The sequence below is a fragment of the Branchiostoma lanceolatum genome, chromosome 6 (assembly GCF_035083965.1).
Source record: "Branchiostoma lanceolatum isolate klBraLanc5 chromosome 6, klBraLanc5.hap2, whole genome shotgun sequence".
In the NCBI taxonomy this organism is placed as follows: Eukaryota; Metazoa; Chordata; class Leptocardii; order Amphioxiformes; family Branchiostomatidae; genus Branchiostoma; species Branchiostoma lanceolatum.
Window position 1 is genome coordinate 10038324 of NC_089727.1, and position 14458 is coordinate 10052781.

Consider the following 14458-nt stretch of genomic DNA (forward strand, 5'->3'; position numbering starts at 1 on the left):
ACAGGTTACTCAGGGTCTCTGACCCTTCTTCGCTACGTCATCACAACAACATGATGATGGCGGCTGGGGAGGTCAGGCTTTTCCTGGCCCTCATTGTTTTGGCTGGATTATGGACTGCGCTGCAATTGTATTACACCCCGGGACAAGGTACATATACTAGTCTATTCATCGTAGAGACCACCTTATCAAGATGTTTATCAAGCAGTAGAGAAAGCGGAAGAGATTAATTTGCACGAAAATATAAGTCATTTGGTGACGTAAAATCCCGGGGGAACGTGTTAGACAACATTGACAACAACACCAGACTGTTTGGTTGATCTGTACGCTATTGTTATTGTACATAGTCATCAGTTGAATCTAAACGAGAAGCTTATTCTGTGTTACAATTATTGTGCAATAAACTTTGACTTGACTTGACTAGACTTGACCGTACAAACCTGTGGGCGAGACATTCGTTTTTATAAACCGACTTTAGCTAAACTTACGCAATCCTACATTTTCGCCATTACCATTAGAAGCGAGAGGCCGAACCTATCCACTACTTGTACGTGTACTATACTCGTCCGGGGTCGTACCAAATGGTGTGTATGTTTGTAAATATGTCTTTTTTGTGACCTGTACCTATAATTAGCTCAGCTGGGCAGAACATATACAATAAAGGTTTTATTAACCCCTATTTACCCTGCATTTTTTTCTAACAAATGTATGTCAGAAATTCCATTTCCCTTCTCTTCTTGATATTTCCTCAAAAACTCTTTGTTTGATTTTCTGTCGACCTTGATAACTAGCCTAGTTTTTATCTGCTATCAGAATCTACAACTGAGCTAACGCCAGCGGCATTGAAGCAGAAATCAGTGGTGAACACAAGACTACGTGACAGACCACTAGTTTTCTACAACAGAGTTCCAAAGTGTGGAAGCAACTCCATGAAAATTTTGCTAAGGGCAATAGCAAAGAACAATTACTTTGCCTTCCATGAAGACAGGGTTTATGTGGTAGAAACATTTGAAGACGACGAGTTGGTAAGTGGACTGTGCTTGGTTTTGTAATCTTCCAGAAGCATGTATGCTTATATGTAGGATAAGGTGATATATAGGATGGGTGTGGATTGGTAATGCAGCAATCCACGAAACGCAACAAAAGCGTCTTCAGAATGGATGCCAATGTTGACTGTAAGTTTGTATTTCAGATAATAATTGCAGATATAAATGTAGTTTTCCTGCTGTTAGCGATTTTTTTTTCGAATATTAAACACACGCGTGTTTCTATGTTCCGTTTTCAGCAAATCTATGCAGACTTGGTCTACAGACTCCCGGCTCCTTCCATTTACGAGAAGCAGATATTCTATGTTGATTTTCAGAGGTGGGTATTTAAATGCATCCAATGGAAAATATAAAGTCATCTTAACATACGTCAAGTTCTTCATCTCACCTACAACGAAGACTCTTTTATGAAGTCCTATAAATATTTCAAACCAGATCACAGTTCCAACACTTAATGACTATTCCTTTAGACCAACAGCGGTACCCATCTATCACACAACCAGAGGCGAAACCTTATACATTTGTATGTATAATTAAAGTTCGAGGGTCATCGAATGGTTCTGTTTCATGTATAATGGCAACCGTCAAATGTTGTTATTAGAGGTCTATCCGGGTTCGTCTACGATTTCTGTGTACGTAACGTCTCTTCTTCTTACAGATTCGGTTTCCAACAGCCTTTGTATATCAACCTGGTCAGGGACCCGTTAGAAAGGCGCGTGTCTTGGTATTACTACATACGCTTTGGACGGGTGGGGCAAAGGGCAATACCGAGGAACTTTTCACAGCAGAGGATGGCACAGGTTTGTTGTATAAAGCGACAGTTATCTCTTGCAAAGCTATTTTTATATAGCCCGTCACACATTCAGCACCTTCCCATTCTTCAACCAATTTTCAAAATGTATAGTTGGCTGGCACAGACGACTTTAAAGACTAGCGGACAACCCCGCTGACCAACGCCCAACCACATATGACCCTGCTCACGACCAACTCCTAACCATGGTATGTATGTACGGGGAAGGTCGGGAAGCCATGGTCGACTATTAGTTACAGGAGCTTAATCAAAAGAGAAGCACCCTTCCAGTTAGCGAAAACAGCCGGAATTCAAATCTTCGACCTCGGCAGTATGGATCTTTCTTGTTGCCCAAGACTAATACCTAGCTATATAAAGTAAGTAACTTATATGTATTTTTTATAACTCCCTAGACATTCGATGAATGTGTCTTCAACAACGATTGGGAGTGCGATGCCGAGGGGAAAGAGGGTTTTCTGCTGACAAAGTTCTTCTGCGGACACGATCAGATATGCAGGTAATATGATCATGGCAACATCAACACGCGATTTAAATGTCTATGTAAGTGTTCGAATGTAACTATCACATAGATCTAAATCTATAAGATACTGATCAAACTACGGCAGAGGACTATAATAAGCTTGGATTAACACAGCAGGAAGCACGCATGTATTTTCAGTCATACGTACTTTTGATTGACTCGTCCAGGCAGCCTTCCCAGATGGCAGTGGAAAGAGCTAAAGAGAACATCAGGAGACATTACACTGTGGTCGGGGTTCTGGAGGAGTTCAGCAGCTTCCTGAAGGTCCTGGAGGTGGTCATGCCACAGTTCTTCCGTGGAGCCCATGACACGTGGCAAGATCTAAACCAGCGTATGTCGCTCCGCGCTGTCCTGTTAACTACATTATACTGTATACGTATATACATGTACATATATACATATAGCAACACAATTTTAAAGTTGAAATTGAGTTGCTACATGTATACACGTAATATACTGTATTTGTTCAACGAACAATAAACAAACATGACCAGTAGTTGTGATAACATGCAACCCGGCTTAGAACGGCTTTTGTAAGCTGCTTTGAGCTTTTCTAGGGTGAGGAGGATCTTATGACTTCATTTGTTGCATGTATACATAGACTTCATCTCTTTTTGCACATTGCACTGTTAGAATGAGGAGAGCTGAGGCCAATGATTTACCCACACATAACATGATGGCATTGAAAAGGACAATCGTTAATTCCTAACTACTTAGCAAGGATACCATGGATACAATAACATGCTGTGTTGTTTTACGTGTGTTGATTTCCATCTTTCAGAAAAAAATCTTCTGGAAGACCAAAGAACCATAAACAGATCCCCTCCATCTCCAAGAATTCGGAAGATAATGAGAGAAAGACTGAAGTTGGACTACCAAGTGTACTACTTCATAAGGGAGAGATTCCACATGCAGAAAGCACGACTAGGAATCCAAGACTGATCAAGTAGACAACTGAAATCGTGATGATACGCTGCTACATGTACTATATAGTTATCCTCAGGGGTTTAGAGCTTCCAAATAAGACTATTGAAATTATGAATTCAAGAGTGATTTGCTGTATTTTGAACAGCACATTTTGGTCATTACTTTAGGTCTGTCATGTATGTGCGTTAAGTCTAGAAGTTAGTATAGGTACTAGTAGTCAATGACTTGTACTTTAATCTTTTTGCAGTCATCATCAAATTAAAGTACCATTTTCCAGCATTGCATCCTTGTCTGAAGCAAATCACCATTATGTGCCAATAAAGCGAAGGAGTGTAACTGAACTTCAGTACAAAGTACATTACAATGGCAAAAATAATGATTTCATTTACTGAAAAGCATGATACATGTATCTTTTTAATTCTAACTAAGATTGTTTGGCAAGCTGTCTTGTTTGAATGCAAGTCTTTTACTGATGAGGTCATGAATATATTACTGCATGTTGCAGTATGTTGCACTTTCAAGTTAACAACAGAATCAATAAAACACATCCCAGGGACAACAGAGTCTTTTATTTATGCAGTTATCTTCTTGTTAAAATTTGCTTGCATGGATGCAATGGAGAATATTCAGGACTGTGTAACAGTGTAACCCATCATAATTGTATTAGATGTCACCATGGCACCTCCGGGATTAACCTTTAATCAACTTGCCTTTATTTTTACAAACCAGGAATCATTTTAACGAACCATTAAAAAAAAGAAGTATTTCCATTCAAATCCGTGCTTTTGCAACATTCGCGGTCTATGGGAGCGACTATCAACAGGAGCTAGTAAACAGGGAGAACAGGTTACCCAAGGTTATTGACCCGCCTTCGCTACGTCATCAGGACGGCCATGATGGAGGCAGCTGGGGAGGTCACGTTTTTCTTCTCCCTCATTATTTCGACTGGATTATGGACTGCGCTGCAACTGTGTTACACTCCGGGACAAGGTATACGTGCTAGTCTATTTTAAACCACATTATCAAGATGTCTATCGAGCATTAGATAAAGCTGACGATTACTTTGCACGAAAATCATGGCAGGTTCGAACGTGTTAGACTGTGACAACAATAACATCAGGCTGCCTGGTTCAACTATAGTCGCTATTGGTATTGGATAGTCATCAGTTAGGGATAAACATGTTTTACAACATGTGACAGGACACGACACAAATGAATATTAGAACTATCTCCTCAAAAACTCTTCGTTTGATTCCATGTCGACCTTGATAACTAGTTTTATCTGCTATCAGAATCTACAGATGAGCGAACGTCAGCGGCACTGAAGCAGAAATCAGTGGTAGACACAAGACTACGTGACAAACGTCTAGTTTTCTACAACAGAGTTCCGAAATGTGGAAGCACCTCCATGAAAATTTTGCTTAGGACAATAGCGAAGAACAAGTACTTTGCCTTCCATGAAGACAAAGTCTATGTAACAGAAACATTTGAAGACGACGAGTTGGTAAGTGCAAGGAGGTTATATAGACGTCTATATAACCTCCTTGGTAAGTGGAATGTCCTTTTTTTGTAATCTTCCAGAAGCATGTAACATATTTGTTATAACGTTACTATACTTTGATGTTTTAATGCATCAGCAATTTTGGTTGGAACTTAATTTATCATTATCTATTACCTTGTTATATTTGAATCGAACCTCTACGTAGATCTACTATTACTTGATTTATCTTAATTTATTACGAATGTTAAATTTGATTTTGGCCATGTGTTTTATTACGTTTCATTTTTGTCGATGTCTTATACGCCTATGTTGGCAGGGTGGTGTGAGGTCGGAAGACATAGTTATAAAATTTAATTCATTCATATATGTAAGACAAGATAATATGATGGGTGTAGATTGCCGATGCAGCAATTATCGAAACACAACGAAAGTTTCTTTAGAATTGCTGCCTGTATTGCTCTTAAGTTTTTGTTTGAAACGAAATTGCAGATATAGTTTTCCAGTTGTTTTTTCAACGTTTATTACTGACGTTAATGGCAACTTACAAGTGTTTCTATGTTACGTTTTCAGCAAATCTATACAGACTTGGTCTACAGACTATCGACTCCATGTATATATGAGAAGCAGATATTCTTTGTTGATTTTCGGAGGTGAGTATCTAAACGCTTCAAAACAGAAAATGTAAAGTTATCTTAACATACACTGGGTGTTTTCTTTACCTCACCGACAATGAAGAATCCTTTATGAAGTCCTAGAATCACCTCAAAACCAGATCACAGTCACAAAACTTCATTACTCTTTCTTTAGACCAGCAGTGGTACCCATCAACCACACAGCCAAAGATGAAACCTTAAGGTCTGGGATCATCGAATGATTCTGTTTCATGTATAATGACATCCACCAAATATTGTCATTAGAGGTCTATCTGGTTCGTGTATGAGATTTGTGTACGTAACGTCTCTTCTTCTTACAGATTTGGTTTCCAACAGCCTTTGTATATCAACCTGGTCAGGGACCCGTTAGAAAGGCGCGTGTCTTGGTATTACTACATACGCTTTGGACGGGTGGGGCAAAGGGCAATACCGAGGAACTTTTCACAGCAGAAGATGACACAGGTTTGTTGTAGGTAAAGCGACAGTTATGTTAAGCAAAGCCTATTCTATAAAGCCCGTCACACATTCAGGACCTTCCAGCTCTTCAACCAAGGTCGGAGGTGGATTGGGATTAGCCTGGAATCCACCCTATTCTTGCTACAGTTTGCTCCCCTGATTGCATCCAATCAAAATATGACATTCCAGTACGATACCTATAGTAGCTATATACAATAAGTCAGTTACATGTCTCTTTTATAAATCCCTAGACTTTCGATGAATGTGTCTTAAGCAACGATTGGGAGTGCGATGCCGAGGGGAAAGAGGGTTTTCTGCTGACAAAGTTTTTCTGTGGACACGATCAGATATGCAGGTAATATGATCACATGTTCATGGCAACATCAACATGCAATGTATATGTAAGTGTTCGTGACGGAATCTATAAGACACTGGAATAAGAAAAATATAAATAACAAATTCCCAGAATAAGGGTGTTTGACCATTTCTGCAAGTATCGACACAACACCAGTGTTCAATGTCATATATTTGCTGCTTGACAAGATGTTCATTTCGAGGGTCTTCTCTTTAACCTCCTTGTTCATTTCCAACTGGATAAAACAACAGTAGAGATAAGCCTCGATTTCATAACCTGCCAAGTGACTTAAGATGTTAATTAACGACGTTGTCCTAGTTTCCTCATTATATTCTAACTGAGGTAAATGATCAAAATATGTCTGTAAGCTTGGATTAACCCAGCAGGAAGCACCCATTTATTCTCATACATACTTTTGAACTGTCCAGGCAACCTTCCCAGATGGCAGTGGAAAGAGCCAAAGAGAACATCAGGAGACATTACGCTGTGGTCGGGGTACTGGAGGAGTTCAGCAGCTTCCTGAAGGTCCTGGAGGTGGTCATGCCGCAGTTCTTCCGTGGAGCCCAGGACACGTGGCAAGATCTAAACCAGCGTATGTCACTTTCCGGTTAACTACATTATACTGTATACATATATACATGGAGCAACTCAATTTCAAGTTGAAATTGAGTTGCTATTTCAAGTTGAAATTGAGTTGCTACATGTATATAAATATACAGTCATTTTTGTTGTTCAAGGAACACTAAAGAAACTTGGCCAGTAGTTGTGATAACATACAACCTCTTAGAAAGGCTTTTGTAAGCTGCTTTGAACTTTTCTAGGGTCAAGAGGATCTTATGACTGCATTTGTTAATCCCTTTTTGCACATTGCACTGTTATGAGGAGAGCTGATGACAGCATTGAAAAATTGCAATCTTTTGTTTGCATGTATTGACAAATTGAAAATATGATTATAACATACTGTTTTTATGATATACATTTGTTGATTTTTTCCAACTTTCAGAGACAAATCTTCTGGAAGACCAAAGAACCATAAACAGATCCCCTCCATCTCCAAGAATTCGGAAGATAATGAGAGAAAGATTGAAGTTGGACTACCAAGTGTACTACTTCATAAGGGAGAGATTCCACATGCAGAAAGTACAACTAGGAATCAAAGACTGATCAAGTAGACAACTGAAATATATGCTGCTACATGTATATAGTTATCCTTAGGGGGGTTGGGTAGCTTCCGAATAAGCCTGTTAAATAATCAATTCAAGAGTGATTTGATGTACATGTAATTTGAACAGCACATTTTTTCATTACATTGGGTCTGTCCTTTGTGTGCATTAAGTCTAGAAGTTAGTACAGGTAGTCACTGGCTAGTCAGTGACTTGTACTTTAACCTTTTTGCAGTCATTCTTAAAGTACCATTTTCCCATTGTTGAATCCTTTCTCAAGCAAATCACCATTATGTGCCAATAAAGCAAATGAGAGTTACTGAAAGTACATTGCCATGTATTGCAGTGACAACAATGCTGATGTCATTCATTGAAACAAATGGCATCTTTTTAATTTCAATCTAATCAATCTATACTAAAGTAGGCAGCATAAGAAGTTTAAAAATTTGTTTAGCAAGCTGTCTTGTTTCAGTGCAAATCATTTACTGATAAGGTTCCATGAATATATTACAGCATGTTGCGGTATGGTGAACATTCAAGTAAACCATGGAATCAATAAAGCACATCTCAGGGACAACAGAGTCTTTATGCCATTATCTTCTTGTTAAAATTTGTTTGCATGGATGCAATTGAGAATATTTCGGACAGTGTATCAGTGTAGCACATATCTAGTGGTGTCATCTCTTTAATACAGATATGAAGGCATCTTTTGGAATATCGACATTTCCAATCTTCTTCATCCTCTTCTTACCCTCTGCCTGCCTCTTAAGAAGTTTCATCTTTCTGGATATGTCTCCACCATACTGGACAAGGAAAGAACATTGTCAAGGAACAGCTGGGAAGCGAATCTTCTCAAAATGTCTTACCAATTCAGAAGTTAAATTCAAAACAGCAGGATGATTTATGTTAGACTTACACATTTTGCCAACACATTCTTCTTGTAGGCCTTTATCCTGGAATAAAGAACACATGGTTTAAGTACTGCATTAAACTAAAGTGGAGCTTTAATGGCAAGAAAATATAAAAAGAATAGGATAAAAACACACGTGTCTACATACGTTTCCCTGGCAATGACTTTGCCTCCCAAGGCTGCCTGAATGATGACTTCATACAGCTGTCTTGGGATGACGTTCTTTAGTTTAGAAGCAAGACTCTTTCCCACTGAATAGGCCTTGTCTTTGTGCACAATGGTGGACAGTTCGTTGATGACTTGACCATTGAGAAGGATGTCCAGCTTGACCAGTTCTGCTGGTTCATAGCTGTGGTCCTCGTAATCAAAACTAAGTAATGAAAAAGCAAATTCTTTGTATTCAAAGAGAGGAAATCACTACTACTTATACACCTGCCTTAACTTTTCCAAATTGTGCAGCTAATTGTCCATTTATGTATCAAGATGCAAACCTTTAATTTGTCTTTTAACAAGGCATAGATGTTTAACAAGCATATATGAGGGACTCCAGATTTACATTACCCTCCACACAGGTAATTGATCAGCCACCAAGTCCACAAACTCTAAATGACATTTTCTGCAGTTCTATGCCTGGTGTTCTCTTAATCATCACGCAATCCATAGGGATTATTTAAATACATGTATATGATTGACATTCATACCTTGCATAGCCTGAAGTGATTGACTTGAGCAGGTCGTAAAAGTCCACCACTATCTCGTTGAGTGGCAGCCTGTACTTCAGCAGCACCCGTGATGTGTCAATGTAAGTAAAGTCCACTTGTTCTCCTCTTTTGGTCTGGAAGTAATGTTGTAGGTGGTGAATACTGGAAGGCTTGTGAAAGCTTTCATTTTAACCTCAATTAACATTAATCCCCCAGGATACATGAATTTGCCACTTTGAAGAACAGTGCGGTTGAGAGCTCTTTCGTGCAGCACCCCCAGGCATGCACAGTTTAGATATACTGGAGTGTATTATCCCGGAAAATGTTGGGTTCCAAATCTGTTTGGGTGTATCTTTTCATGGTGGCGGAATTATGTAACCTGGTTGAATTATGTTAGTAGATGTTACTACAATACAAATTCTTGATACTTGATTCTTTACTTTGTTAGAATCTTTTCTGTAGAATCTCACTTTCACTAGGATTAACATTACATTGGACATGATGACTTATAGAGACATACTAGTATAACAGATGTCTACAGTACTCCAAAAAGGCATAAATAAGGCATGAATATTAGCAACCACAGCTGGAAGACACATTGTACATGTTTCAAGTCTTTCTCTCTATCAATGAAAATCACATTCTTGTAACATCAATGCCAAGTCAATCCTGCAAATACTATAAATCATTCAACATTTTCCAAAACTTATGCTTACATTAATTGTTACATTGATCTTTCTGAAAGCAAAGCCACTTCTATCAGAAGTCCATGACTGTTCTCACCTCACAGAGGCTGAATATCTTGTTGAGGTGAACGTCTGGTGTGATGATGGTTCCCATGACGATAGGCTCCAGGTACTCCGCAACATCTTTCTTCTCTGGGAACTACATTGTACATGTCATGGAACAGGGTCGTGTTGGAACTTCATACAGCATAACAGACTGTACATTCAAAGGCTATACCCAACTTGTCCTAGTCTTTGTAGAAATTGAACATAAGCCTATTTCCACATCTAGAGCTCCATTCCTGTCAGTGTTGCAGTTGTCAATGTCAAATGCCAACCTAGATCATACAGTTATCTGTTCAATGAGAGCAAAATGTTGTATATGCAATAGTACTGAATACTCTCATCAGGTATAAACATAATATCTAAGAGGTTGACATGTTGATACGCCAAAAAACAGTTACTCAAGCAACTAGATAAAATTTTGAAACAGATGTTTCAGACAGCATCTGCTATCTTTCGTCAGTGACTAAAGGACAGAACTGGAGAACCAGGTTTTATAGACTCTAAATTGAAATGTCAATTAGGTGAAGACAATTCAGGATGGTTCAAGTCGAGACAAGGTTGACATATTGATATGGTTTTCTGGATAAATATCTGTTTAGTCACAACTGAAAATGAAGTTGAAGTTCACCTCTGCTGGGCTGTAGATGGTGATCTCGTCTGTCCTGTACTGCTTGATGAGTTTCTCACTGCTCAGACGAGCTGGGGACACACATCAAAAACTCTTTTTGTGCAATAGACTGGAGAGCTACATGTAACCAACATAAGTGATGTTCCTTCGTGCAAGAGAGCAACAAGTGAGCTTCAGCAGTTGTAACAGTGTGGTTATGCACAAGGTGAGTAGTAGTCTCCTGACTCCCGGGATCAACCCAGGCCAGGCAGCACACAAACCTAATGCACACCACATTAGGCTAAAAGTGGAGCTTGAACCACACTGTTACACTAAGCCCCCCCCCTTCTATTTTCAGATTTGTCCTTGAAGTCCTCAAAGAGTTCAATATCCCTGTGTAGCACTTTTTGCCATTTCTCACAGGGCTGGTGTGGGAACCACTGAAACACACAAGGCGAGTAGTGAAGCCTCCTGGCTCCCAGCAACAAAGCCGGGCCGCCAGCCACAAACCCAACGCACTTACCACAAGGCTAAAAGGTCCGAACCCATTTGACTGGTCAGTAAGTGGTGCTTGAACAACACTGTTACACAGTGGAGAAGTTTGCCTGTATTTCCCCACCTTTACATGGAACACTTGGAGTGGTGGCTATGGCAGTGGCGTTGTACTCCTGCTCTAGCCTCTGGTTGAAGACTTCCATGTGCAGCAGTCCCAGGAAGCCTAGCCTGAACCCCAGGCCTAGAGCAGCGCTGTTTTGGGGTGACAGCAAAGTGAAAGGACTAAATATTGATCCTTGTGATATTGTCCTTCAGCCTGTACAATCATAATAAAACAGACAAAATTACTTGTCTCATTCTCTTACGCATAACCTTGCCAGTGGCATATACAACATACCTTGGTGAGGCTCTATAAACTAGCTTGAGGCTTCCACTTTTGTGGGTGAAGCCTCTAACCTGAGCCATCAGCCAATCAGAGAATCGCCTGTTTTGTCTTCCATTTCACATTGTGAAAAACCCGAATAAACAAATTAATCTTTTCTTTAGGTTAAGCTACAAAAGTAGAAACCTCAGCCCGGTTTTGCAGAGCCTCTTTTAAGGTATTTTGTACAGGTTGTGGGGGAGGCTCTGCATAGGAGAATGGTAGGTACTGGGATGTTTCTATTTTCAACATACAGTAATCATGTCTGAAGATATCAATCTTCTTTAGGTGCATGCTGTAAGCTGAGAAAGATTAACAGTTTTACTAGCACAGAACAATTGTGAGGTGCACTTTTGTCTTAAGCATTGACAAAAAAAAAGATAAGCTGCAATACTTCTCCCTATCACTAGAGAGCTCTATCCATCTTCTCTAATTCTTCCTTACCTGCTGTCCTTAGCAACAGTGACACTGGAGTCATTTAAGGTCAATCTGTCAACAGCGACCTTCAGGTCACGGTACTCTGACTGGTCCATGGGGAAAATTCCTCCAAACACCTTGAAAATACACATGACAGTCTTGCTTTTGTAACTGGAAAAGTGAGATGAGCCCAGCCGCATTAGACATTTAGCTTTTAAAATCAGATTCTGAAAAACATGGAACAAAGTACACTTACTGTATGACATTGTATACTTTTGTATGCTCACTTCAAATATACTTGTACCACTTTGCCTGCTCTACATGATTATGTTTATAATAATACTACTGGCATAATGTTTTTCAAGCTCAGGTTTGGAATGTAACAGAATAGAAACTTTCAATAAGGTCTGAATTCGAAGTAAATGCGTCAGTTAAAACTTCAGTAAATATAAGTCATGACACAATCTTGACAAAACACTACATTCATTGACTGAAAGATGATACAAAAACAGAGCAGGACTCTACCATGGGCTTGGCAGGTTTGAAGCCAGGTAGCGGCTCCACAGGTGAGGCAGACAGGTGTAAGGTGTCACCTATCCTGGCCTCCTGGATAGACTTCATCCCTGCGATCAGGTAACCTACCTGGCCTGCATGTCTGGAGGGGGGAGAGGAGAAAGATTACCTTTTCTAGTCTTCAAATGTATTCAATTTTGTTCTGAATCTTGAGAAGAGGTAACTTTGAAAAAGTAATGATGATGGGACAAAAGAAAAAGCTTACTAATCCCCATACAGATACAGATCTACTAGTTTGGTGGATTTCAAGTTATTCAGCTCTTATACTTGCTTATGCTTATAAAGCTGTAGTAGTTGTGGTGATATTTTGTCATTGTTTGGGATGGGAGAAGAAGAAGAAACAAACCTAGAACAATAAGTTTACTTCTGTGGATGTAAACATCAAACATGCAGGATTCCACTCTTATAAATATTTCAAACATCTTCTTTCTCATCATAATAGTTTATGTATTACTTCTCACTTCACATAAAAATAGAGATATTATGTAAGATAAGTTTCTACAGCAGTGTTTCTATTTCAGTAGTTTATAAACATGGTACTAACAGTTCCTGAGTAGACTGTTGGTCAGGGCTCATGATCCCTACTTCCTGCACCTCGTACGACTTGTTGCTGTGGGCAGAGCTGATCTTGTCCCCCTGCTGAACCTTCCCGTCTATAACTGCCACGTTGGTGACCGCACCGCGGAAGTGGTTGTACGTAGAGTCAAATAGGAGGGCCTTCCAGGGTTTGCTGTGGTCAGAGTTTGGCCTGAGTGACAGAAATTGTGTAACGTTACATATTGTACAACGCTTGCAGGATCAGGTGCTTTTTAGCTATTTAGAAACAGTAAAAAAAAAGTCAATGCTGTGGGAATCTTGTGCCGTGAACATAAAGTGAATTGTGTAAGGTCAAGAACTGTTAAAAATTGTTTCAACCTTGTGGAAGTCTAACCTTTGCACATCTAGCTGCATGCGTTATTTAAAGCTAGTGAGGATTTTCTACAGTTGCAACAAGTTCCACTCAACGATAGTTCTAGGAAAATACATATTGCAACCATAAAAGGTGACTTACGGTGGTATTCTCTGGATCACTGCATCCAGAATTTCACTACAGTTTATCCCTAGTTTGGCTGATATCTGGAAAAATTGATATTATTACAGCAAAGTGAAAAGCAAAGTGATGTGTGAGACTATTCCAAGTGGTATGTTAAATGGACAAAGAAACAAAACATTTATAGTCAGGAGATGGAAAAAATAGATAGTTACACGCAGTAACTCTTACCTTAAAGAAATCCTCGTTTTTAAAATCAAACAGTCGTCTCATCTGTTCTTCTGTGGACTCTACATCTGCTTGTTTCAGATCTATCTGTTAAGGAAGAGTACATGATAAATGTTAAAATGATGGTACAAAATATCACCTGTGATATTGAGACGTGTTACTAGTGAGACACTTATAAGGACCAGACTTTGCAAAATAACCATGCCCCTCTCCCCGCCAAGAGATATTCCAAGTGTACCGAGGAAAGAGCAATAATCAGTTTCTATTCATTTCACTAAAATTTGTATAAAAAAGTTTACCCTTGCTTAGAATCTATTTTTTTCACTGGTGTTTAACTTTAACTACAGTAACTGTAAATGTATTTACCTTGTTAATGACTGGTATGATGGCCAACTCTGCCTCAAAAGCCAGGTAAAAGTTGGCAACAGTTTGTGCTTGTACTCCCTGAAAAAAACACAGAAAAATTTAGACATGATCTTACAGACTTTCAACAAACACATTGTTGTAACTCAACTTCTGACTCCATATATCCATATATATATGCATATCATCTTGTTCATGTATGTTGTAATATTCTATATGAAAATTCAACATAAGAATCTTCCTTTTATGACCGATTGGAGACAGTTTAAAAAAATGAGTAAAGATTATAAGACAAGATTTGTTTATACATTTGCTTAAGAAAAATGAAATCTAAAACATTTGTACCCCACTTGAAATATTTGAAATAAGACCATCCTACCTGATTTGCATCCACCAATAGCAGCACTCCCTGACAAGCGGCCAGAGACCTGGACACCTCGTAGTTAAAATCTACATGACCCTGAAGCAACACAAAAAAAACTTATAAAGTCCA

The 14458-nt window shown here is 39.1% G+C and overlaps 3 protein-coding genes across 4 annotated transcripts in view; 2 read left to right on the forward strand and 1 right to left on the reverse strand.

Moving 5' to 3' along the window:
• LOC136436522 (uronyl 2-sulfotransferase-like) lies at positions 1-8006 on the forward strand. 2 transcript variants are annotated; one of them, XM_066430545.1, is made up of 9 exons: positions 1-147; positions 516-581; positions 811-1022; positions 1283-1362; positions 1702-1843; positions 2247-2350; positions 2542-2705; positions 3156-3342; positions 7450-8006. In XM_066430545.1, exons 1-8 carry the CDS (start codon positions 51-53, stop codon positions 3314-3316), a joined length of 1026 nt encoding a protein of 341 aa, XP_066286642.1. In that variant the 5' UTR covers positions 1-50; the 3' UTR covers positions 3317-3342; positions 7450-8006. The 2 variants fall into 2 exon arrangements, with proteins under 2 accessions (XP_066286642.1, XP_066286641.1); XM_066430544.1 differs by lacking the exon at positions 7450-8006 and having other exon boundaries at positions 4-147; positions 3156-3860.
• LOC136436523 (uronyl 2-sulfotransferase-like) lies at positions 4108-8006 on the forward strand. The gene is made up of 7 exons (XM_066430546.1): positions 4108-4291; positions 4594-4805; positions 5373-5452; positions 5776-5917; positions 6163-6266; positions 6695-6858; positions 7270-8006. Exons 1-7 carry the CDS (start codon positions 4195-4197, stop codon positions 7428-7430), a joined length of 960 nt encoding a protein of 319 aa, XP_066286643.1. The 5' UTR covers positions 4108-4194; the 3' UTR covers positions 7431-8006.
• LOC136436520 (translation factor Guf1, mitochondrial-like) overlaps positions 7531-14458 on the reverse strand; it is a 14857-nt gene continuing 7929 nt past the window's right edge. Inside the window, exons 5-18 of the mRNA XM_066430540.1 lie at positions 14345-14425; positions 13969-14046; positions 13606-13689; positions 13396-13460; positions 12889-13092; positions 12297-12426; positions 11799-11908; positions 11058-11185; positions 10460-10530; positions 9824-9925; positions 9041-9174; positions 8488-8709; positions 8346-8382; positions 7531-8232 (exon numbers count right to left, since the gene is read on the reverse strand). Of these exons, the coding sequence (XP_066286637.1) occupies positions 8107-8232; positions 8346-8382; positions 8488-8709; positions 9041-9174; positions 9824-9925; positions 10460-10530; positions 11058-11185; positions 11799-11908; positions 12297-12426; positions 12889-13092; positions 13396-13460; positions 13606-13689; positions 13969-14046; positions 14345-14425 (1572 nt within the window). The 3' untranslated portion in view covers positions 7531-8106. The remainder of the gene's footprint in view (positions 8233-8345; positions 8383-8487; positions 8710-9040; positions 9175-9823; positions 9926-10459; positions 10531-11057; positions 11186-11798; positions 11909-12296; positions 12427-12888; positions 13093-13395; positions 13461-13605; positions 13690-13968; positions 14047-14344; positions 14426-14458) is intronic.

What these genes read in the sequence shown, in the direction of transcription:
- LOC136436522 (XM_066430545.1), top strand. Translation starts at nt 51, where the DNA reads ATGATGATGGCGGCTGGGGAGGTCAGGCTTTTCCTGGCCCTCATTGTT. An exon ending in GGACACGATCAGATATGCAG is followed by an intron (nt 2,351 to 2,541) that starts GTAATATGATCA and finishes TGACTCGTCCAG; the next exon opens with GCAGCCTTCCCAGATGGCAG. An exon ending in GTGGCAAGATCTAAACCAGC is followed by an intron (nt 2,706 to 3,155) that starts GTATGTCGCTCC and finishes TCCATCTTTCAG; the next exon opens with AAAAAAATCTTCTGGAAGAC.
- LOC136436523 (XM_066430546.1), top strand. Translation starts at nt 4,195, where the DNA reads ATGATGGAGGCAGCTGGGGAGGTCACGTTTTTCTTCTCCCTCATTATT. An exon ending in GTGTTACACTCCGGGACAAG is followed by an intron (nt 4,292 to 4,593) that starts GTATACGTGCTA and finishes ATCTGCTATCAG; the next exon opens with AATCTACAGATGAGCGAACG. An exon ending in CACAGCAGAAGATGACACAG is followed by an intron (nt 5,918 to 6,162) that starts GTTTGTTGTAGG and finishes ATAAATCCCTAG; the next exon opens with ACTTTCGATGAATGTGTCTT.